We start from the raw sequence: 25,960 nt of genomic DNA, 5'->3' as shown, positions 1-25,960 counted from the left end.
TCTAAGTTATTACAGAAAAGGAAGATTGCTTTTTTAAGAAATGTCATTTTAACATGACAGTGCCTGTTTAAAAGTGCAGTAAATTTCTGAACTTTGAGCTTTTAGCTTTGACTTTCTGATCAGTATAATTATTTGCTTTGTGCTGACAATAATCTTAGCATTGTATAGTACACAGAAAAAAAGACCAGCCCTGCCATAAAGTGTTTATAATCTCATGCATTGACCATACAACAGGATTGTACAGGCAGACCGTTACACCATATAAACTGCAATATCCTGTGGCAGGATCAGAGCTTAAGAAATTGATACAAAAATGATGAGACATAATAAAAAAGTCAGAGGCAAAAGACACCATAGCTTCTGATCCTGCTACTGCCTTCTCATATTTGGACCCAATCGAGCCCCAAAAACTTCAGCAGAGCTCTGCATGTGTTCAGGAGATCTGTCTGTATTGAGTCAATTGCCGGATTGGGGCTTTATTATTTTAATCATAAGCTTATTTCCTATGGGTTTTGCAAAAGAAGTGAATTTTAAACCAGTAAGTAGGAAGTTTGACTACTTAAACTTTTGAGATAAGATCTCAAGATTTTTCTTCTCAAGGTTGGAGAAACTAAATTTTGGATTACTTTACCTTTTGTGGGACTTACAACTATTCTTACCAGTTCTAAATCTTATGATATTTATCAGTTGACTGAACAAGATAGGGGGAAGGGAAAAAGGAAAAAAATGTTTAAAACAGAAACGTTGAAAAATTCAAAAGGAGAAAACCCTTTATTTCTTTTAAAGTGGTTTGCAAAATCAAAACCACTTATGACTGTTCAGCAATGCGATTCTTTCATAAATTGCAAGACTGTAACATAGGATTTTTTTCTATGCCATAATGCTAAGATACATGTCTATAATGCACACACTTTCTTCACCAGAATTATGTAGGATCATAGTACAATATGACTAGAAACAGAAAAGCTTTATTGAATCATAAAACCTACCTGGTATAAAGGAAATATATAGTTCCCAAGTGTGAGGTATTTAACTGATAGGAACACATTGCATATGTCATTTTTCTTAGTGTAACTTGTTCTTTCCTGTGTTACTATTCATTTCACAATTAGGCCCCAATCCTTCAAATACTTATGCATGCGCTTAACTTTACTAACTCAAATAGTCCAGTTTAAATTAATGGCACTATTCACATTCTTAGAATTGAACATATGCCTCCATTTTTGCAGGACTTGGGTGTTTATTTTAATAAAAGCACGAGAAGGCACTCACCCCACGCACTCATGGTGTTTTTTTTTTCATGCCACATATCTGAAGGGTTGTTTGTTTTGTACTGTTTCTCAATAGTTGTACACTAGCCAAATGAACTTTCAAGAAAATGAAACTTCTCAGCACACAGAATCCTTCTCTCTCTTCTGATGGAGAACAGGAAATTAATTTGCCTTTCATGTGATTTTATATGAGGAGCAAAGCTGAAAACAATGGGACGGTGGCCCTGTCTAGACTGTGAAATAGGTTGTGTTTCAGGATGTGTTTGCTGGTTGTGGCTAACACTAGTCTCTCTGAAAGACTGACACCAGCCAGCTAACAGGTTTTTAAACACAACTTGCTATGTTTGTGGCCATGGGTGCACAGTCCTGTATGACGTGGGGCTAGTCAATATGTTTTCGATAACTCGTTTTAAAACATGACCTATTTTTCTAATCCAGACAAGATCTATTTTCATGGCAGGCCAAGAGTGTCAAACAGCAGCAACCTCCAGCAGGGCCCCCCCAATGGGAAATATGCAAGCGGTAGGGTGAGTGAACTAAACTCCTCCTCCTCCCCTTATAGACTTACACTGCAGGGCAACGCGGGGAGACCCGACCTTCCCGCTAGACTGGGCCGGGGCTGTATCCGCGGACCCCTGTGGGGGCCGCAAACCCAGCACTGGGGGCTGCGCTTTCTCCCGCGGGGAGGGGGGTGCCACCGCCCGCTCTGAGAGGGACAACTAGGCTCCGAGACCGGACCGAGGCTGCCCGCAGAGGGGCTCCGGACCCTGAGCAGAGGCCTGGGGCGGACGGGGGTGGGGTGGGGTCGGGGGGACGTTACCGGCTGCTCCGGAGGAGGAGGCGGCGGCGGCGGCGAGGAGGCAAAGCAGGCCGGGCACCGCGGGGAAGGGGGGCTCCATGGCCCTGGGCTGACTCGAGCTCGCGCCGACTCCCGGATGGCTGCAGGCTGCGGCTCAGGCCGCGGGTGGGCGCAGAGCGCCGGCCGGACACCACCCACTGCGGCGGCCCCCAGGGAGTTCCCCGAGCCGTGCGGGGGCTGCGCGCGCGAGCGGGGGCCGCAAAGGCGACCAGCCCCAGCAGGCCGGGCTAACGCGCTGCTCGCTCGCTCCCTCCCTCCCTGCGGAGCGGAGCAAGGCTGGCCTGGCCCCAGCGCAGGGCCTAGGCTGCATCTGCCGGGCATGGCCGCGGAGGTGAAAGCGAGTCGGGCCTTGGGCCCCGGGGTAGTAACGGGCCCTGCCTTCTGCACGGTTCGTATTAGCCACGGGACACAAAGATTCCCTCAGAAGGAGAAAGCTCCCCTTTTTCAGCCCTCTAGCGTAAGACCTGCTCTGTCCTCCGCCTTCCCCCCCTCGCTTTTGGGTGTCTAACGCCAGGGCACTGCTGTGCTGGAGGCTCTTCTCGACGTGGAAACTAGCTTGGAGCAGGCAGGAGGTCTGAGTACAGACGCTTTTGAAAACTGAAGCGAAATAAGGTTGAAATCTCAGCCGTTTGTGTTGGTAACTTGCTGGGTGCACATAATGGACAATCCTTGCTGTGTGTGTTTATTGAGTGGCACTATTCAGTTGGGGTGGTTACTTGGGGGTAACAATGTCTGCATCTGATTTTCAAAACGAGAAAAAGGGGATGCAGGTGTAGGGAGGGAAGCAACAACAGAAGCCACTGGAGTGTAGGATACTGACTTCTTATGCCATCCCGTGTGAGAGAGCTAAAAACTTTTGTAACTTTGACCCATGTCATGTGACTGAAGCTAGGTAATAAAGATCAATCTTTTACTAACACTCCTCTGCCACCCCTTTTATTATAAGACACTGTGTAAACACGAAGACATGGCCCATCCCCAAGGAATTTGCAAACCACAATGGACACTGACAGAGTACACATATGTATACCAGTTTTAGTTGAAGTACATAGTTTTTAAAAAAGCCTGTTTTCTCATGCTTTTTCTTGCCCTTTAGAATTTTATAATATACCCAGTGAATTTCACTCACAAATAAAATTACATCGAGAAAATAACCCCACCTTATCTCTTGACCTCCAATGAAGCAGATCTGCCCTCCATTTATGCAGATTCAGTGGATTTTTGTTTCCTTTGCTAACAAAAGATCAAATTTTGCAGTCCATACTTGGGTAAAAGCTCCCACTGGAGTCAGAGATTTGTATCAGTATGGGCTGCAGAATTTGGCCCAAAGCTTGAAAAGGTCCTTTTGGGCAGGAGAGAATTTATAGTAAATCTTAAAGGCAAGATGGTATGTAAATTTTATAACCAATGTGTCTCATTATACATCAGACTGAAAGTATCTTAAGGCTGAAAGATAAGATGACTATGCCTGATGGGTACTTTACCTCTGTTCAGGGGAATTCCCTTGGGGGACTTTCAGGCAACTTTAGAGGTTCATTACATGGGCAGAAAGGAGCCCTGGGACACCAGTGAATTAGACCTTAACATATATCAAATGCTTAAAGTAAATGGGCTAGATTCTCTTCTGAGTACTGCCAGCTCCTTGTAGTAGAAGTCTGGTAGTCATTAAGAGTCTCATTGTATTCCACAGAAACATCTTTTTATCCATTATAAGAACCCCCTTAACATATTATTTGTTATTACATTATTGTAGCAGCACCTAAGGCCCCATTGCGCTAGGTGCTGTACAAATATGCAAGTCAGTTAATTTTCCCCACATGAAGAAAAAAATTAACAATTAGATTGACTTTTTATAAATTTTATTCTTTCATGAGTTAAGAGCATTTTGTATATTATCCTCACTATACACTTCAATCCAGAAAGTGGACTATTTGTTTATGCTAAGGCAGTTGTGCACACTGAAATAAAAGCTACCCAAGATTCCATTTACTGGTACATTGCAAAAAACATTGGAAGTGTCTTATAAAATTATTTACATATTTCACAATACAAATGAAACTTCATAAAAAATGCATCCTTTTATTGTATATTCATGTGTATCTTGCAATCATAATTTAATTATCTTGGTAATAAAATTAAAAATACATTTTTTATCTGTAAATTCACATCCAGGAAAGCTCATGAGTGCAAACAGTCATAAGACTAGCAAGGCCGAACACACATTTATATAATTTATATTTGTACAAAAAATACCCTGATCAGTACTTTTGTTAGAAAAGGGTACTGAACAATACACAAATGTTTTTATAGAATACACACTTTTCTAAATCCACTAATTTAGACCCCATCCAGCAACACACTTAAACATGCATAATTTTAAGTTAAGATAAATGCTTAACTGCTTTGCTGGATCATGGCCATGCTGCCTATCACTTTATTGATAATATTTTTATTTTATCACAATTATTAGTTGAAAATTTTTGTCATTAAATACACAGTAGAGGCAGGAACGGTGTTGTCTAATGTGTTTATACAATACCTACCATAATGAGTCCCCACTCCTTTTGGTGCTACTGTAGTATAAATGTTACATAGTTTATAATAAAATAATAAAAGAGGATCACAAGAACCAGACTGTTGTGTTTTCACATATTGTTTTAATAGCAACAAAATTAAATAGCCACACATTTTTACCTAAAATTTATTCCAAGGTATTGCAGCCAATTTCAATACTTTTTTGCATATATTGATACAAGGCCAATTTCTTTCCTACTCCCTTTCTCTTAGTTGTGGCCAAGTATCAACAGGACAAAGTACCTACTTTTTCTCCAGTCAGAGAGCTAACACAGAACTATTTTTTAGTGTGCTTGCTGATACCAATTCTTAAATATAGGTACTAAATCCATCTACAAGAATCTTGCTAGAGAGATACTGTACTTCCAAATACCATTTTAAGACTGCACATCACAATAGTGCAAACAAGCACAAAAATAGGGTGGGTCACATGTCTGGCCTGTCACCCTTAAAAATATTTCTTAAAAAAAAAAAAGAAAAAAAAAAGTCAGTAGTATTCTTGGGATATTCAGCCAAATGTACTCCTGATGTAATACCACTAATGTCAATGGAGTTACACCAGGAATGAATTTAGTCTTCTGTGTATTTTTAAAAAAAAACTTAAATAGCATACACTCCTTCAAAATAGTAAATGTGTCTGATCTTAAAAAGGTCAGTGTGCATTAAGAAACATTTTTTCTTAGAATTATTATTCCACTTTCACACAGTGACTTACTAGAATGGCTTAATCTATCTATCTATCTATCTATATATAAACCCTTTGCTCTAGTAGCCTTTTTGGAATACATAAGAAAGGCAGCACGTGACACACCACATAAAAATCAAGTTTAACTTGTATGTAAATAGATCAAGAATTTTTAGCATGTATGCACACAATTTGCTATACATTCCCTCCCATGCACTACCTAGGAAATATTTTCCTCTCATTTCTGAAACTGATTATAGAAAAAATTCTTATTTGTTATCAAGTTGTATGTTTAATCATAACATAGGTGAGTTAGGGTATTATTGGGACTAAATACAACTTGAATCCTTTTGTATTATGTGATCAGAACAGCTGTGTTAGATCATTACCTTGAATTTGAAATCTGAACTTCACCCTATCGCACCAGAGTCCCTCTCACAGTATTCTTTGCTGCCCTGACTTTTCTCCCACTTTGCACACCACCCTCTCCAAACAATATATCATTCCCACTATCCTTCTTGAACAAGCATTGGTTGCAGGGTGACCCAATGCTAGAAAGAGGGCATGTACTGTACCTCAAAATGTATGTCTTTTGATACCAATGGTTTAATCAATAATTGCCTGTAAAAAGCTAGATAGCTTGTGCACGATTTAAAATTTGTTTGGTATAGGGTTTAAATGTATATCTTCACCCTCAACCCCTCCCCAACTCTTTACAAAAAAAAAAAAAGGATAACGTAAGAAAAGATTTTAGAGACAGCACCCAGAGCTAATATGGAACCACAGAACTGTAGAGGCTCAGGGAACTTCTACCTTGTGCAAGATTTATAGCTAAGGCCAAATTCCGTTAACTCCCATTGACTTAAAATTGCACACATGTATTAGAAGCTGCTACTTAATAAACTTCTTACTCATTTTCAGAAAGAACTAATAAAGTGTCAAGTAGCTCATTCCTCATGGTTTCACACAGCGGAATTTGTAAAGACAACTAGCAAGAACAGTTTCTCAGTTGGTAAACATGCTATCAGTCTCATCTTCATTCATCCCTCGTTCATAGCGTACTGCAAAGATGCCACCCCACTGAAGCCGTTTCTTTTTGTAGAGATACCAAATTAATCCAGCAACAAGGACTAGGATAATTAAAAGAGCAAATGCTATAGCTACTCCAGCATGATTAGTGCCTGTAAAATATAAATGAAAATAGTTAAGACTGAAAAATATTTGTTACACAGCAAAGTTTTATGCTGATATGTATATATTTACTGTAAAGTCATTTTATTGACGTTTGGAGACTATTTTAAGTCTTACAGATACACACTAATATTTTCCACACTATCAAATCAAGAGTTAGTTTCCTCTAAATACCAAATATTATAGCTGAGCACAAGCTCCACTATTGTTAAGGTTAAGAAGCCCTTTCTGTTTAAAGCTGGACTGTTCTAATTGTGCTACAATCAGTATGGTTACTTGAATTGCCTGGAAATTTGGTTTGCCTCATGGGGATTCAGGATAGGGCAGTGATCTAAACGTGGGGCCATTTGGCAACAGGGTCCTGAGATACAGCTTCCTGGAAAAAAAACCAAAACCAAATAGCTTTTCTTAAATTAAAGTTGACCTATTCAAGGAATGCTTTTTTGCACACACTTTGGAAGTAGCTGTTAAATTTCACCAGTGTGGTAGTCTTATCAGGAGAGTAGGTTAAGTATTTGAGTGCAGGACAGGTGCAGGTTGCTCCTTTCCTTTACAGTGAAAAGATAAGAGTACAAGTATGTGTGGTATGGGTGTTTTGGGACATCACATAAAGAGGGCAGAGTTAAGGTTATGTGGGGGGTGAACCTTAACTCTGTATTTCCTGGTTTTCGGAAGTCTGAACTTGACATTCTGGAAGGGCACAAGCTATTGCAAGGCAATCTTAACTACGCATTAACAAAGTTTTCTGCCATTTAATCTGGTAGCTAATTTTGAATAATTTTGTTATTTCTTAATCTATTGAGAAATTCTTTACATTCAATCAGTGTGAAATTGTACTCAATTTAACGGAGCATACTTTGGGTCCTTTACATGAACATTTTTTGAAAAACAGAAGTAGCAAATTTTGAAGTGGAGATACACTTTAAAGGTCAAACTATTGAAAACATCTCCACTGGAGCATAAAAATCTACCACCATCTTTAATATTGGTTTTCCTCACTATTTAAATGTACTCTATGCCTCAGTGCATATGTAATTTCATCCCTTAACTTCCTAGAAGCAGGAGGAAACCCATTTCTGAGATAGGGTCAGAGAAGATCTTGTATCTCTCTACCTTGACAACATAAATGGGAACATTAGCTTCCGATTGTTCCTCCCTCTCAATTTCCATGGAGGTGTAGGCAAAATCTGAAAGATCCCACTGCTTCCAAGGTCCCTTTCTGACCCAAGTAACTGATTTCTATCCTGGAAGGAATGAAATGTGAAGTAGCAGCATGGGAACTGGATCCTGTCCCCAGCCATCAGGCAGGTATAGTTATACCAGCAAACCTTTAAGTGTAGACAAGGTCTTAATGTAGCATAGCTTGCCTGCTTGTAAGAGGAATGGATAAACTTGCACCTGGTTTTCTTACTCATAGCAAGAATAACTTTAGCTCCTCACTAGAAAAAGTGTAGTGCCACATCCTATACAGAAATAGCTAGCAAAGACAGGGGTATTTTAGTAATGGGGAAACTTTCTGCTATGTAGGAAATCTACAGAGATTATTCTATGAGATGGCTTCCAATTCTAGATTTTACACAGCTGTCATGGTAACAGTGTATGCAAAGATGAACCCACTGAGATACTTGTGCTCAAAACTGATGTCTTGGTGACCAGGTGGTGGCACCCTCAACTTTCTCCTCGCACACTCACATACATGCACCTACTGCCCACAGGACCAGCCCCAGTGCTTATATCATGAACTCCTGCCTCTCTGTCCACTGGTGGGGCAGGAAAACAGGCAAACACTGGTATACTATAGTTTCCATTATTTATTTCTGCTGTAGTTGTTAATAAATATTGGAAAACACACTTCAGCCCTATAGCAGACTGGATATGAGTAATTAAGGAACGTAGACTGATGATATACACTCAGTAAATGCCAGCAGAATTCTGGAACTAGCAAATTTTGCAACTAGGAAAAGATTAAAAAACTAACAAGAATTTTTTTTTTTTTTTAAGTGCATCAGCGGCAGGATGCTTGCCAAGCAATCAGTGAGGCCACTGGATGATGGAGGTGCAAAGGAGCACTCCAGGAAGATAAGACCATTGTGGAGAAGTTAAATGAATTCTTTGTATCGTTCTTTACTGCAGAAGATATGAGGGAGATTCCCACACCTGAACTATTCTTTTTAGGTGACAAATCTGAGGAACTATCCCAGATTGAAGTGTCAATAGAGGAGGTTTTGGAACAGATTGGTAAATTAAACAGTAATAAATCACCAGCACTAGATGGTATTCACCCAAAAGTTTTGAAAGAACTCAAATGTGAAATTGCAGACTACTAAGTGGGGTATATAACCTATTACTCAACTCAGCTTTTGTATCAGATGACTGGAGGATAGCTAACGTGACACCAAATTTTTAAAAAAGGCTTCAGAGGCGATCCTGGCAATTACAGGCCAGTAAACCTAACTTCAGTACCAAGAAAACTAGTTGAAAATATAGTAAAGAACAGAATTATAGATAAACACAATTTGTTGGGGAGGAATCAGCATAGCTTTTGTAAAGGGAAATCATGCCACACCAATCTACTAGAATTCTCTGAGGTGGTCAACAAACATATGGACAAGGGTAATCCAGTGGATATACTGTGCTTAGCCTTTCAGAAAGTCTTTGACAAGGTCCCTCACCATTCAATGCAGCTCCACCGCCGCCATTTACTAAAGCCAAGATAAGCAGTCCTGGGATAAGAGGGTAAAAGTCTAAGATTGTCCGGTAGGAGACTATATAATCATGGATCACTACTTTCTCTCCAACTCTGCAGAATTAAAAGACAGAAAACAAAGTAGGAATAAATGGTCAGTTTTCAGAATGGAGAGAAGTAAAATAGAGTCCCCTAGGGATCCGTACTGGTACCAGTGCTGATCATCATATTCATAAATAATCTAGAAAAGGAATAAACAGTGAGCTGGCAAATTTTGCAGATGACACAAAATTACTCAGGATAGTTAAATCCAAAGCAGACTGCAAGGATTAAAAAGGGATCTCACAAAACTGGGTGACTGGGGAACAAAATGGCAGACAAAATTCAATGTTGATAAATGCAAAGTAAGGCACAATGAAAAGCATATTCCCAATTATACATAAACATGATTGAGTCTAAATTGGCTGTTACCACTCAAGAAAGAGATCTTGGAGTCATTGTGGATAGTTCTCTGAAAATATCTGCTTAGTGAAAAATGGTGGTCAAAAAAGCTAACAGATTGTTAGGATTCATTAGGAAAGGGATAGATAAGACAGTGGATATCATAATGCCACTTTATAAATCCATGGTATGTCCACACCTTAAATACTGTGCAGTTTTGGTTGCCCTATCTCAAAAAAGATACATTAGAATTGGAAAATGTACTAAGAAGAGCAACAAAAATGATTAATGATATGGAACAACTTCCATATGAGGAAAGATTTAAAAGACTGGAACTTTTCCAGATGACTAAGATCTATTCCAGAGAATAGATGACTAAGGGGGATATAATAGAGACTATAAAATCATGAATGGTATAGAGAAAATGAATAAGGAAATGTTATTTACTCCTTCTAATAATACAAGAACCAGGAGTCACCCAATGAAATGAATAGGTAGCAGGTTTAAAACAAACAAAAGGAAGTACTTCATAGCATAACACACAGTCAACCTGTGGAACTCATTGCAAGGGGATGTTGGGAAGGCCAAAACTATAACTGGGTTCAAATAAGGATTACATAAATTCATGGAGGATACAGGGCTGGATTTATACCTTACGTGCCCCTAGCTACAGCATATTTAGTGCCGCTGCTCCCTACAGATGACCTTTATGTTTTCTGTGTGGGGGAGGGAGTGACGGGGGACAGAGGGACTGGCTCAGCTCTGCACGGGTGGGGAGAGAGGGGCTGAGGTGACTGGCTTAGCCAGCTCTGGGCAAGGGAATATGCTCATCCCTGAGCTCTGGCTTCCGGCTTGGCTGGGGGCAGGGTCTCAAGCGAGAAGAGGAGGAGCAGGGTGGCTGGGCCCTGAAAGAGAAGAGGAGGAGCAGGGGAGGGGCCAGAGTACTTACTGGTGCTTGTGCAGTGCCCCCAAATTGGCTGGGGCCCCATTTGCCTGTGCGGTAATATGCCACGGTTCAGGCGCCCCTAGGCAGTGCCTACTTGGAAATCTGGCCGTGGGAGGATAAGTCCATCAATGACTATTAGCCAAGATGATCAGGGATGCAACACCATGCTATGGGTATCCTTAGCCTCTGACTGCCAGAAGCTGAGCATGGATGACGGAATGGATCACTTGGTGATTGCCCCGTTCTGTTCATTCTCTGAAGCATCTGGCATTGGCGACTGTCAGAAGACAGGACAGATGGACTACTGGTCTGACCCAGTATGGCCATTCTTATGATAAAGGCCTTCTTAACTATTTACTAATATCTATCTATGCATTTTTAGTGTGCCCATCAACATCGCATCTCCTATGCACAGCAATGTAACAACTAGGGATTGAACATGCAAAGATTAAAGCAGAAATTAGCTGTACTGTTCACAAACAAAACAGCCTAAAAATAAACAGGATAAATGAACCTTGCATCATAGACTGACTTAAAGCCATCATGGGAATGTAAGTTAGTCCAGATTCTTCAAAACTATAATAGAAAATATAGTATCAGCTCTGTAAATCTATGACTATATGCACACACTATCACTGGAAGAGAGCACACAGAAGGCCTATGCACCATTTAAGTCCCACTTAAGCCACGGGTCTTCTGGGGTGAATTTCCCCTGAGTGATTTGTACACAGACCTTCCCTGACATAAAAACCTTTTAGTACAATTAAAAAAAAATAGTACATTGTATATTAAACACCAGAAAGACATACCTGCAGGGGCTTTACAAACAACTCTGCTTTTATTAAGACTGCAGTCGACTTCAGACCATGTTCCATTTGTGGATAGGATAACAGTGCATTTACCATTGACTTTTGCGGTTCCATTTGCCCAATTGGCATATTTAACTGTTGAACCATCAAGCCAGTTCAAGGACTGTGCTGTAGGAAAAGATCACAAATACTGCTTTGATGAATCATCATCGAAATTAGCGATATTGCAACATAATGTAAAATCCGCAATTTATTTATTTCTTCATATTTCTAAAAGTCAACTGCAGGTGCCCATCCAGTGAGCTGGGTGCTTATTACATAAATAAAAAATGACAACATAAACAACAAACTGCTCATAAATATAAATATATCCACCTCGGTGCACCCTATTCAAGAGAGAAAAGAAAAAAAAAAAAAAAAAAAAAGACAGGCTTTGCAGCATGCCCAGGTTAACAAATCTGGGATCTGGAAGACCAAGGATTGAGGGTGAAGGAAGTTCCATTACTGAGCAACCTGCACAGAAAATGGCCTGTCAGCACCTCAGTCTCATTTATATTGAGGGAGTTCCAGCTCGAGTGTCTCTGTTCATCCTAAATGTGGCAGAGAGAGAGAGATGATATCTCCAGGAACAGATCCCAAATCATTTAGGGTGTAAAGTCCACCTAGAAACTTATTGGAAGCCAGTGTACATCGTGGTGCACTGGTCTAATATGCTCCCAATGTGTGACTCCACTTAATAAGAGCACTGCAGTATTTTAGCAGTAGATTACAGCACTTTAGTCTTGAGGTGATAAAAGCATGGATAATTGTGGCAAGGTTTGCATTGGATAGAATGGCTTATATTGGTCTTGCCAGCACAGATGAAAAATGCGCTTTGTCACAGCTGCTACTTTGACATCCAGGACTGTCCCCCTATCTAATACCACCTCAATTTTCATACTGTTTTACAAATGGTAGTTGCATGCCTATGTAAATTCCTCCTTCTCTTCTCCCTGCTTCTACCAATCCACCACCACCATCTCAGTCTTGTCTGGATTAAATTGCAGCCAGCTAGTTCTCATCCAAGCCCAAGCTCTTGAACAGTGTCCTTTTGTTGGTAATCTAATTTTCATTCCAAAGCCACAACAAAAAAATTGATCCTGTGAAACTCATAAAATAAATATTTTAGAATAATTTTAAAAAGCCAACAACAAAACACCTCTCTGCATATGTCTTTTCTAACCCACGTGTTTTAATGCAGCTAAATGTTAGAATGTAAACCACTGAATATTCATGAAAATAATTCTAAATCACAAATCAAGATACATTAGGAATTGAAACAGACTGAAAAGAGGTAGAAGTTACTATACTATATAAATTAATGCTAAGAAATTACATAGGAGCAGCAGTTAACTTTTCAAATTCTGATTATTGTTGTATTATTATTTTCATTTACAATATAAGATATACACACACATGGAGTTGGTAATTACTTCTTACCCCTGAAGTTCTGAAACAATCCAAGCCACACTCTTCTGGTGATGAGATCATTTTGCCTTATGTGCCTGCTGACAAATGTATTCTCTTCGGAATCCTTTATAGTCAAAAGTGTTGCAGATGCATCTAAGGGAATAGTTTTAGTGGTCAATACAGAAAGAAACTTTAGAGGCTTTCCTCATAGCTTTTAAAAAATTAAATGGATATTGTAAAAATTCAAAATGGATAATTGAAAGTATAGAAATGAGAAAGAACATTTGCGACATTGGACTCTTAAAAATTTGTGATATGTAATCTGCAGAAGAAATACTCAGAGAACAATGCAATGTTATAAGCAGCCTCAGATGCAAGTTAACTTCTTGTTTTGTCATCTGGGCATATAATGCAAGTTAAAATAAAGATAAATCTTCTGCAAGTGTGGACTGCTTGTGTGGAAAGATATTAAAGTATACTTTATGGAAACAGAAGCATCGACCCTGCCAGATGCAGAGCACTTTCTATAACCCCCCTTGATTCCTATTAACCTAAATAGAGCCTCAGCACTTTGTAGGATCAGGCCCATTTTCTGTATCTAAAGAACAAATCATATATTGATATAAAATGTCACTGCAGTTAAAATGTAAGGTGAAGGAGGGGGGGTGTGCACTGGGGGAAAGGGGTGGTGCTTCAATGCACCTGATCCTCTGCTGCCATAAAGGACTTCCGGCCAACAGCATAAGTCAGAGAAAGATTATTCTTGCTCTCACCCACACTGGGTCCAGGTGGCCCTGAATTGGTGCCACACCTGGAAATGGGACTACCTGGCTCCTTTAATTTCAGTTTATTTATTATTTATTTATTTATTAACCTTAATTAACCTTAAATAGTAAAAAATTATATGGCTAAAATGATGACAATTCACACCTCCTAAAACTGTGACGGGCGCAAAGGATTCTGTAAATGAGGAATTACATGCTGCTTATATTATCTGTCACAAAACAATCCCACAGTATTTACTAAATTAAAAAAACCCTTTTCCTTTAGCACAAAAATTGGCCTTTCAGCTTCTGGGTGCATCATTAAGTTTAAAGTGTGTGATTTGTGAAGTGTATGCTCTTAAATCGTTGGTGGGATTTCTCTGCATTCATCCTTCGCCAAGGGCTATAATAAGAATGATTTGGAACAATACAGGCTTTAATTTTTATAAAGCGGTTTGTGTAAAATAAAAAGGTTTTCCCTTGAAAATCAGCCTTGATCTTCTGAATCCTTTATCGATGGTTATGTATGAGGCATCATTTTATTTATGTACATGCATGGTCCAGATAAGAAGTCAGAATAGTGCACAGCTTTACCAACTATGTTAATCAGATGCTCAAAAAAAATATCAAACCAGCCATTACAGATATTCCTAAATCAAAGAAACAAAGTAGAAGTTTTGCCACTGTATTTTTTCAAATCCTCCCTGAATGATGAGCTAATTACAAGATGTAACACATTATAAATAAAACTAAACATACCCAGCTTCTGACAGACTCGTTTAGCCTCTTCTGCAGTATATACTGAAAAATTGTATAATGCCATGTCAAATGCATAGCAATGATCTTTATACTGCAACCACTGCGATGTTCCAATACCCTGTGGACACCTGGAGGAGCCTTTGGTTTGCTGTGGCTGTAGTTGTCTCTCTGTAAAAATATAAATATTTTGTATTACGCAAATTAAAAGAGGCTCTGCACAGTCAAATCACGTTAGTGTAGGAATGCTGTCCATGAAAACATACACACATGCTTGTAACGGGCTGACTGACTGCATTAATTTATATCCCACTTAACTTGCTTCTTGAACTATAGTAGATTCATTCATTATTGGCCAGTGATTACAGGAAAAGTTCCAGATATTCTGCAACTCTGGCCTCCCCATTAGTGGGAACCACTCTCTCTTACCGGATTTCAAGCATTCAAATGGCCTTGAAATCTGGTATGCTCATTCACTGTGGACCTCTGATTCAAGAGCTGACATTTATACCATAGATCACAAAGAGGTCATCCCTCTAACAATTTATAATAATTATATTTATATTAAATTAATTATATTAATTTATTCTATGAAACATTGGGTTATGTAGAAAGTGATCCCTCTAATTTGAAGAAACTAAAGTAATCTGAGATCACCAGTTTTATTTACCAGATTTTGCCATGGTAATCGTCTAAGATGACTGAGTATGCCACAGATACAGATGGTGACAGTCTCATGTTCCCACTACTAAAACTAAGATTAATAAATTAAATATAATTTTCTTAGCACCTTTTACACAAAGTGTCTTATAAAAGGAGGGTGAATATTTCCCATTTTACAAGTGAAGAAACTAAGGCACAGAAAAGTTGTGATTTGCCCAAGCTCCAAAGCCAGTGTGTGGCAGGTCTGAGAAGTCAGATTTCTTGACTGAAAGTCTCCTATTCTAACCACTACTCAACACTGCCCTGCAAAAGCCTCTCAGTAAGGTGTTAGTCAATGTACACCCAGCTCAGCTTAAGGCTTCACTCCATTGATGGGCATGGGAAAGAAATGTTCTGAGCAGTTATCAAAATCTTAAGACAGAAATCCTGTGACAACACATGACTGTGACAGGAAGCTGAGCCAACAAAACTCTGTAGTGAAAACATCTTTGTCATAATGGAACTCTCTCAAATTAGTCTGTTTAACAATATTAGCAATATTTTAATGCATGTTTAGATATCTGGCCACCCCTGTTATCAAATACTAAATATGGTGCCACAAAGCTTATAAGACATATTCAAGAGTACTCTGCCACTCCTTCTAAACAATCAATCAGTCTTAAAGAACAAAATACACGGTTTAGTCTAAATCATGTTTCCTTTAGTCTTCATTTTCTGTTCATAATACAGCATGTAAAACAGAGTATGTGTTAAATTTAAAGACAAAATGGAAATCAGGCTTACTGTTTGAAGAGGTGTAGCAAATGGCACCATCAGCAATATTTGTGCATCTTGCACGTTTCCAAAATCCTTTAGTATCCAGAAAAATGCAGTTCCCAGTGGATTTAGAGTTTTCTAATTCCCAGGGACTGTAGTCAAATTCACTTCCATCAGACCATTCTAAATTAGGTTCACTTTCCTGATTAAAGAATAATAATTTTTATACCACTGCATTCAGGCCTTAATCAATCATGTATAAACAAAGATAATGTACAGAGAGTGATGCACTAAAGAGCCAAAGACCCATTTCCTCCAAGTCAGCATGGGACCAATGCCCAACATGGTTAGCAGGTACTGCCTTCCAAGTAATAGTTAAAAATGAAGCCCTGGTTATTCGTGCTCATTGAGGAGCGTCTGGTACTCTAAGTGTAGGGTTGTGGCCATGCCAAATCCCAACATGGTAACATTCTGCCTCCCTAATTTTCCCCGATGGTTTCATTTCATAAGGCAGTCTTTACTTCCTGTCCTAACAAGTCTACTACTTAGTCATGTTGTGAACTGTTGTGAACAGGGGTGGCTGCAGTATGTAAAGTTTGTTTATCAGTTTGTGAAGCATTTGTGATGAAACCTACTAAGCTAGATTCATTTGGAAGTGTATGCTGGTGGAAACCCATGGCAGTGGAAATTCTGCCATGGGAGGTGAAGGGACCAGTGAAGCCCAAAAGATGGGTAGGGTAGGGTGGTGGAAGGATGAATTTAATCCTCTAAACACTATCTGCTGGTGGGCGTCAAGGGGAACTTAAAGCTACCCTCTCTTGGAAACCCTGAGGGAGGGTGGTAGTACAGTGGGCAAGGCAGAGCAGGGAGGCTATGCTAGCAGGGGTGAATTTGGGCCATCACGTAAATCTAAAATCAGACATTCATTTTAAAGTACATTTCTAATCCCCTAATATTGGAGTGTAATAACGTATAGGAAAAATTAACATATATATTATTAGTGGTAGGGGAAAAAGAAAGCAAATCATTTTCTACCATGAAATTCAAGTCTGTAAAAGAGCCTGGAAAGCTCACTAAGATTTTGGAAATTAACTGCAGAAAATTCTTGTTATGAGACATGATGGTCATGAAAGTAGAAACTTACATCAAGGCTTGATAGCCCAAGCCACAGTGGATATCCATCGCGCTTTACAATATCTTCCAAAAACACGTGTTGGGATTCACTGTGTATACTGACTAAATCACTTCTGTTTTGTTTGCATTCTCTTAATGCATCATACCAGTTTAATTTTTTCTGAAGGATCCTGTATGTGCTGTTTCCATGTGGTATAGACTCAGGCAATGGAGGCTTGGTCTCTCTGGGCTCTGTTTCAAGATTAAGATCACAGTAAATTCTATACACATCATTCAAGTTATTAGAAATAGGTGGAAGATATTAAAATCCATCAGTCTGTAACAACTCAATTCAAGCATTGAAGTGTTTAATCCAAATTATTTAAGGGATACAAATTATCTTTTTTTTTTAATATTGAGTGATGGGAGAAAAAGATGGAAGGTACACTGCCAACATCCATCCTGTGCAAAGTACTAGAATATTAACAGAGGGTCTCACCCTGAAAATTGAAATCCATGAGAGTTTTGCCAATGACTTAAATGGGAGCAAGAACAGGGTCTTCACTGGGAGTCTTGTTCACGGAGGGCTTGCAGGATTAGACCTTAAAATTAATTCTACCTCCCAGCCCCCAAAACTTTGGGTGTCATTGTTTCTGGATATTACTTACCAATTTCAATTTTACAGGCAAGAACACTGTGTTGATTAAATTGAAGAGCTTGCCAACTTTGGGTATGGTTGTAAATATCCCAAAAACCATCAATGTGCACACCAGCAAAAAACTGATTCTTCTTCACGTTAGGTCTTCCCTGTCTCCAGTTGTTGTAAGACAGAAAAGTTTCATCATACCACTTTAGTGAATTATCTGTGGAAAATATGAAAAAGTTTCTATATTCAGACTTGAGTAAAGCACTGATTTTTTAAGAAATGTGAAAATCATCTACAACTGAAGATGGTCACTATCTCTAGATATCACTAGAATAATCAGCTTAATCCAGGTTATTGATTTTACCAAAAGGCAGGATTTAAAAAGAGCACAATGATATGTGGTGACATTTTTAGCAATATACATTGGCCTGATTTACAGAGATACTGAGCACCCACAACTAGTGACATTTAGATCCTATACAGACAAAAGGTGCCCAGTTATTTTCCTCTAAAAATATAAATGGAACGATAAGGCATTAGTAAGCATTAGTATATGTTTATTTTTATGGTATCTTGGATTGCTCTATCGAAGTATGTAAGAAATATCAGTTTAATGATAGGAAGATAACTAATATTATAAGAAAAAAGTCTTACCACTGTCATCATAAATTATACCCAACCATACCCATGTAGCTAGGCCACTGAAAGAACGAAGCTGCTCAACAACAAAGTTATTTTCTTCCTCATCTCTAATATTCAAGACAAATGCATCTGGATCTGTTGAAACAATGTTAAAAATAATAATTAGTCTAATTAGTTTTGTACAAGTTTATCAGCTACAAAACAAATTAAATTTTGATTGTCAGTGTTTAATAATTCACACACACACACAAATTCTAAAAGGACAGACGTGTCAGCCAGCAAAAATATTAGGAAAAAGTATTATTTTTCAAAAGGCAATGTCAACATTACCTGTTCTGTACGTGTTCTGTACATAAGTGGAGGATTTCAGCTTCTACGGCTGTCAGCTACACTTTTCAGGAGCACTATACTTAAAAACAAGTACCTTTTGGGTATGTCTACACAGCAAAGAAAAATCCAGGGCTGGCTTGTGCCAGCTGACTTGGGCTTGCGGGTCTCAGGCTGCAGGACAGATTCACACTGATTTGTAGACATCTGGGTTCAGGTTTGGACTCTAGGACGCTTTGGGATGGGAGGGTCCCAGAGCTGAGATTCCAGCCCCAGCCCAGAAGTCTACACAGCAATGAAACAGCCCCACAGCCTGAGCCCTGCAAGCTAGTCAGTGGCACGGGCCGGCTGGGGGCTTTTCTTTGTTGTGTATACATACCCCTTATGTAGTAAAAATTGGCCCTCCCATTTAAACAAATGGACAACAATATCTGCTATCTTTCAAACTCAGCCTGGGCTTCACTAGTGTATCAGTTTCTGTACAAGCAGCTTAAGAGACACCGTCAATTTGAAATCTAATAATTAAAAAAAGTACTTACTCATTTTCTTGCATAAATGGTGGGCTTCCTGTGATTTCATTTCTTGCCATCTATCCTTTGTTATCATGAAAGTGTAACAACTATTTTGAAATGATATCCATGGTGTGTTTTTAATCTTATGTGGACATTTAATATGTTCAACAACTTGTTCTTTTTCAGTCTCACCTGAGGAAAAAGAAAAAAGACTCTCTTAGGTCATGCATGATTGTAAAATAAGAGAGCTCATTCCTCACAACAATTTCCCATGTAATATAAAAATCTGTTACAAAACATTAATTTAGTAGCATCTACTGATAGTATAATATGCAACATTGTTCCCAGTCTTCTCAGAACAATGATATTTCCATAAACTTAAGGATGGTAAGAAGAAATGGTTTTATGGAATGGGATATGCAAAACTTTAAAAAACTTTTCACAGGAAGATTTTTAGGTTAAGAAGTTTTAGGAACAAATTCGTAAAATAAAAATGGAATGAGTTTTATCCAGTAACAGCTTTTACAATGATTCTTGAGCAAGCACAGACTACGTTTTACATTTCTACATGGCAATCTTGAAAGGGTAAAACATTCCAGTCTTGAAGCACCATCTAATTTCCATTGAAATTAATGAGACTACTCTCAATAATAGTTCAGACTGCAAAAATCAATTTGTTAATTATACTATAATCACAAGTGAATTTCTGGTTGCAATTTCGTATTTAAAGCAATAGCTCATATCATGCCCTTCTACAGAAAAACCTACTGGCCACATAGGGAAGAAATCTATGTGAAGATCACCTTGGGTATCTGCTCATATCATCCTTTTGTTTTCTGTTTTTTGATGGGATGGAATTACTCTCATACCCCCACACACTCAAATTGTCCTTGGCCAAACCTAGAAGATCCCAGGGACCATTCCCAAGGGTGCATCATTCTATTTGGAACAATTTCTGTGGAGCTGGAGGAGGCAAAATTTGTACTTCCTGACTTGATCTCCACCTACTACTCCTTCCACCTACCCAGTCAGCAATCACACCTCCCCCCCAGCATGGACTCTAGACTGTATGAAGATGCCTCCACAGGGTCCAGAGGGTGGCACAGATGGTGCAGGGGAGATGGCTAAATCCTCCTTCCACATGGAAGTGAGGGAGATCCATGTACAGAGAGTGTCCTCAGTGGGCAGATCTGGAGGACACAATCTTGGTCAACAGCAATCCTGAATATGTTATTAAATAATTACACAGTGCTTGAATAACTTGTTCAGGTGTGTACACAGCCCATTTCCAAGACACCAGCGGTTTTTCTGGTACACAAACAAGCCGGTTCTAGGAAGTAGTCTATGTTTAGTGTATATAAATGGAACATTTTTATTTTAAAATAATTATAAAACATCTTTGTTACTGAGTTTTACCATGCATATTACTTATGAAAGTTGCATTTTTAAAAAAATAATGAGAATGTATTTTCTCAGAATACATACTTTCTGACAAGTAGCAAATAGCACCTGGATTTTCAGAGGAACATTCAGAAGTTTTCCAGAATCCATCAATATCCAAAAACACACATTCTTCATTTGTTTCTTCATCTTCTTCAGACCAGTGACTAAAATGTATGCGCTTTCCATCTGCCCAGCCATAATGTTTTCCATCCTAGCATCATACCAATAAAATATGAGAGCTTACACACTGAAAAAAATAATCTGGGTACATCAAAATCACATGATACTATATTTCTACTGGGTGAAATCCTGTATTCAGTGCGAGTTGCAGGTGCTCAGAAGCTCTTAGGATTTGGTCTCTTGTTAAAATGATAAATGAAGTCTTTTACATTCAGTTTTGCTGTTGAAAAAAAACTACATCAACTACTGTGGATGGCAAATGACAATACTTAGATGTTAAGAGAGAAAACATGGGTGAGGTAATATCTTTTATTGGACCAACTTCTGTTGATACAAGAGATGAGCTCTCAAACATACACATGGTTGTTCTTCAAGTCACCTCTGTGTAAGCTTGAAAGATCTTCTCTCTCACCAACTTATTTGGTCCAATAAAAGATATTTCCTCACCCACCTTTTCTCTCTAATATCCTGGGACCAATACAGCTACAACAACAGTGTAATACTTAGATGTCTAACTATTATGCTTGATTTGTCGGCAAAGCCAGGTAGTTTGATTTCTAAATGGTATAATTTGCATCTGCAATTAACTGTGGACACAATTATTTGTGCATGGAAATTGGAAGTGATTTTCTGAGAGGCAGTCCTGTTGTTTTCCCATGTTAGATCAATGTAACATATTAGTATTTAATATTAAGTACTTTATAGAATTTATAATTAGACGTACTCCTGCCCTAAAGATGACAGCAGGAATAATAATAATAATAATAATAATAATAATAAACAACAATTATGAAAAACACAAAAGAAGTGAGTGGATCTATGCTTTAGGAAAGTTATATTTAAAAGTTTTCTTCAGTATTTAAGACCACTCTTAGATTAGGAATTGATACCAGCTATTCTAAACTTTTTTGTTTTTGTTTTAGCTGAACATATCTTCCTGGTGTGTCCAGTGTTAGACCCTCAGGCTCTCCTGGCACTGTCTCTTTGTCTATAGGCAGGAGCTGCTGTGTAACCAGTACCTCTCTATATGATCTTTGCTGTTTCAGTGCTTCAGTGCAATGCAACAGGATTAAGCATTTGATCCTCAGATAAAAGGTCACCTACAAGGGGGTGGGTGGGGAGGAAGGTTATGTTCTTTTTTGCCTCTTTATGAAGTACAAATAAGACATGAAAAGTCTGTTTTCTTTAAAAATTCTCTATATGTTTTATACATTAAAATATCAGGGTTTTTTTCCCCTGTTTTTCCTGGAAAAAACTCTGGATAGCTGCAGAAGTAGGAGAATTACAATGTCATAGATACCAAGCAAGTGAAACCTGACTGTGAGAGAAATTTTTATTCAAGCTATTTAAAACTTCGTTTTTCGCTTGTTTTACAACTTTTCTCCATTATCAAGCAAAAAAAAAAAAAAAAAAAAAAAAAAAAAAGAGTACAAACCCGATTTGAAAAAATCCTTTGCAGATTTTAAGATAAGCTTTTAAAATATATTTCAAACAGTTTTTAGCAGTTGTTTTCGGGTTTCATTTGCTATCGTTCAGATTTCTCTTTTAAAAAACATTTTGGTAGGCCTTCCTTGGCCCTGCTCCAGAATTTCAAATGGCAGCAGCAATTATAGAACCATTGACAAAAGAAGTGCAAAGATGATGCAGTGATATAGTTTGCTGCTCCTATAAAACATTTTTCTCCATCTTAAACCTTAGGGACAAAGTCTCCTCTCAATCAGTTCATCAATGAGAGTTCCACACTTGAATGTGCACCTCAAAGAACTGAAAATCTAGTATGTAACCCTGTGCACGAGGACTGGTTATCCTCTCAGTTGACCTCCAACCTTTAGACGGTTCTCTGCAACTGAAAATAGATGCCACTGGAAACATCTCTTTAAAAATAATCCAGTAATTTTCAGTTTAATTGTTTCTCCAGTCATTCCTTTACTATGCCATCCTCTAAAAAATGGTTCTAAGGAGGGATGGGGAAAGAGGTAAAACTTACATCTTTGCTGGAAAGTCCAATCCACAGTGGGTAATTGAAAATGGCAGCCTGCACAGTAAGAAAAGCCTGTTGGTACTGATCTGTGATGCTAACGAGCTGCATATTTTTCTGTTTGCACTCCCGCAGTGCATCATACCAGGACAAATTCTTCAGAATTACTGTATAATGGATATTTTGATAGGTCAGGCTTTCATTAAGGACTTGCTGAGTCTGGTTGTCAGCAGCCCCTGTAAGTAATCAAGAAATACAAGTATTAAGAAGAATAAACACAGCAAAATATTTAATTCTCAGTTTCTTTTGTAACAACACTAGCAAAACCCATTCAAATTCATTTTGGGAATAACCATAAAAAATAAAATAAAATGAAATAAAAGGATTGTAGACTGCACTTTTACTATATCAGAATGGATAGCGTGTGTGTCTGGGAAAAAATGTAAAGCTCTTTTTAAATGGAAATGTCTAAGTTCCTATATAAGAGCTAGGTAGAGAGGCAGTAGCAGAACTACTGGGCTTTGTGGCTTTTCAGATTCATTCAATTTAACTTCAAGTGATCAGGGAAAAACCATACTCTCTGGGTGAAATTAATGTGAAATTGTTGTGGTAGCCTTCTGCAGAACTGTGCACAGATGTTGTGACGATCAACAGGGGCCATGCATCTCTGAACCGGCTGATGGAGAGAGGAATGAATCAAGTGAAGAGCCACTGGATGCATGCTTATGTAAATCTAATTGGCAGTAAACATTATACAGGCAGCTCCTCCAGCCAATACATTGCAAGAACAGGCAGAGGGGTAATTGATTTTGCCTCTATAGCATGTGCTCAGTTTCTTGCACAAAGCTCTATTGTGCTGGGACTAGTGAAATTTACCATTTGGATTCTAATGATCAAATATTATCACAATGAGCTGCATTAATTGCTAAGTGATGCACGCAACTAATAAAAAAATGCACTTTACATGGACTGGGAATTAGAGCATGTGGCCCTAACTCCATAAAGTTTATGGGCTGACACCAGAGCTAAAATTGGCCCTATAATTTTGTAAAATGGGCATTGGTATCTAACATAAAGGTGTCTCAGGAATACAAAGGCTCGTCAAGGAAAAAATCACTCTGTATTAATAAGAGCATACAAGTGACTGATGCATAGGCTGACAGACCATTTCCCAAAACACAGAGCCATAATATTAATTTGATGTTAATGCACAATTTGTAGCTCCCAGTCGATTAGAGAGGTGACATGAAAGAAACATTATTTGAACTAGTTCATGGCTGCTGCCAAGTGCTTCTATTTAGTAAGCAGCTTCAAAAGTGGACTGCGAGACCAACGGAGACCTCACACACTTAAAGGTTAATAATAAACTATTTGGGAAATGTACATTTCCCCCCTAAGATGAAAAAAGAATATTACTGATGTTTACAAGTGTAATTATCACAGCATTTTGAGACAATCATTAAGTTCCTGACACCCCAAGGAATCTGAGCTGCTGACTCCTTTGTTTCTCTGACACAAGTGACACATAGAGCCAGACTGTACTTGGCCAAGGATGCCATGGCAGAGTGGAAAAAGTCTCCCCTGCTGCAGCATCCTGAGCTATGACCATGCACAATTGCAGTTTCTGCACTCTCAAAAGCCAACTGAGCAGCGCTCCTTCCCAGCATCCATGGGGGGTTAGAGGCTTAGCATCCCAGGCACGATGGAGACTATATTGCAGCAATAACTGCACTTCCCCTGGATGTCATGTTTCCTTTTCTGGAGAGAAGTACATTTATCAATAGCAGCAGCACTCTTTTATTGCAGTCTTTTAAGCATTTTTAATGTTCAGAACCTTTGCAGTTCACCTTAATTTTCTTTTTTAATAATTAATAAAAAATATCCGTCAGACCTTTCAGACTGTATCACTATCCCTCCCTCCTTCAAATTTATAAATAGTTATTTAAAAGGGATGCATAGACAGATAGAACATACCTCCAAATTATGCCCTTGGCAGATAAGCAGTAACTAAGGTTTTGTTCAGATTACGTAATTGCCCTGATTTTAGTAATCATGGCCAGCCACCACCAGCTGCACTGGAGCAACACCCCTTCCCCATCAGTATAAACAGGAAAGCCTCATATTGTGCCTGTGGAGCTGACCCCTGCTTGAAGCCACGGCAAACCGCACCAGTGCAGATTGTGGCACTACATCTGAGGTTTGCACTAATGTAGCTAAACAAGTGTCTGAAATTGAGGCTAATTCCAAGTGTAGATGAGGCCTCATATCATCCCTTCAGTGTTAAAACTCACAGGAGATGGTTACGTGGAATTAAAAGTCTGTGTGGTTCCCTTCACGGAGTTTCTCCCACGGTGTTCTGGAGGAGAGGAGTCATTTGCTCCATTCCTCAATTAATGAGACACTTGGTCCATCCCCAAGCCCAGTGGGTCCACACAATATTCAAAGAAAGTCAAGCCATTCACTTAGAGGCCTTGTACTCCATGCCAACTATTGGGCCTTGATGCCCCCACTTCACTCTCTGGCAGCGTGACTCCACTGGAATTTCATTACCAGGGCCTCCACTACCCACAGCTTTCCCTTAACACTTCTTAAAGGGTGTTTCACACTGTAGATGGTGTCATGGAAAATGTAGGTATGGGAATTTCTTCTGGGTTGGTAAGAGGGATGAAATTTGTCCCCATGGCCCCACCACTGGATGTTCCTATCCCATACAGGCCTGCTCTGTCCCAAGAAGGATCCTGCCCCGATGGAGAGCCCTTCTTGAGATACTGTGTAGAGGAAGATTGTGCCTCAGGAGGGATGACATTCATGCATGAAGGGGTTTCTTGGCAGATAGATCTCAGGGGCACAGTCAGCCTTACCTGCTGGCTTCTGGCAGATACCCAAAAAATGCTGCTCAGCACAAGGAAAGAAATTCCATGTTCCAACATATGAAGATTTGGGATTGTTGAGCATTACACCACACTGGTTATTTACTTCCTCATCAAACATCTGAAAACCAGAAAATATGCTCATCAACCTCATATGATATAAACATTCTTGTGTGGAGAAAGTGAACGGAGATCAAGTTACAAGAATATATTTCCCTGAGTAAGTATGTGCCTGTTTAAGAGGTATTCGGAGCAGTAGTACAACATACAGCTAGTTTTTTTTGCAAATTCTAGCTAGTTGCGTGATTGTTTTCAGCAGTGATTTGTAAGTAAAATATGTGAAAAAAATTACCTGGACCCCCTTTAAAAATTCTTGTTAATCAATAGGATTCCATTATG

General features: G+C 38.9%; 2 protein-coding genes across 3 annotated transcripts in view; both read right to left on the bottom strand.

Moving 5' to 3' along the window:
• CD302 (CD302 molecule) overlaps positions 1 to 2,622 on the bottom strand; it is a 30,999-nt gene extending 28,377 nt beyond the window's left edge. Inside the window, exon 1 of one of the 2 annotated variants that reach the window (XM_067549382.1) lies at positions 2,092 to 2,622. In XM_067549382.1, coding sequence (XP_067405483.1) covers positions 2,092 to 2,170 — 79 coding nt within the window. In that variant the 5' untranslated portion in view covers positions 2,171 to 2,622. The remainder of the gene's footprint in view (positions 1 to 2,091) is intronic. The other variant, XM_067549381.1, reaches the window with a different exon arrangement.
• Positions 2,623 to 3,980: 1,358 nt separating this feature from the next.
• LY75 (lymphocyte antigen 75) overlaps positions 3,981 to 25,960 on the bottom strand; it is a 72,888-nt gene continuing 50,908 nt past the window's right edge. Inside the window, exons 25-36 of the mRNA XM_067549383.1 lie at positions 25,553 to 25,682; positions 22,701 to 22,927; positions 20,576 to 20,744; positions 19,118 to 19,282; positions 18,264 to 18,386; positions 17,632 to 17,826; positions 16,995 to 17,215; positions 15,878 to 16,052; positions 14,435 to 14,602; positions 12,942 to 13,064; positions 11,463 to 11,630; positions 3,981 to 6,570 (exon numbers count right to left, since the gene is read on the bottom strand). Of these exons, the coding sequence (XP_067405484.1) occupies positions 6,395 to 6,570; positions 11,463 to 11,630; positions 12,942 to 13,064; positions 14,435 to 14,602; positions 15,878 to 16,052; positions 16,995 to 17,215; positions 17,632 to 17,826; positions 18,264 to 18,386; positions 19,118 to 19,282; positions 20,576 to 20,744; positions 22,701 to 22,927; positions 25,553 to 25,682 (2,040 nt within the window). The 3' untranslated portion in view covers positions 3,981 to 6,394. The remainder of the gene's footprint in view (positions 6,571 to 11,462; positions 11,631 to 12,941; positions 13,065 to 14,434; positions 14,603 to 15,877; positions 16,053 to 16,994; positions 17,216 to 17,631; positions 17,827 to 18,263; positions 18,387 to 19,117; positions 19,283 to 20,575; positions 20,745 to 22,700; positions 22,928 to 25,552; positions 25,683 to 25,960) is intronic.

The sequence above is a fragment of the Emydura macquarii genome, unplaced genomic scaffold (assembly GCF_026122565.2).
Source record: "Emydura macquarii macquarii isolate MOO-44397 ecotype Brisbane River unplaced genomic scaffold, CSIRO-AGI_Emac_v2 contig_1253, whole genome shotgun sequence".
NCBI lineage: Eukaryota > Metazoa > Chordata > Testudines > Chelidae > Emydura > Emydura macquarii.
This window is presented reverse-complemented; position numbering and strand designations above follow the sequence as displayed.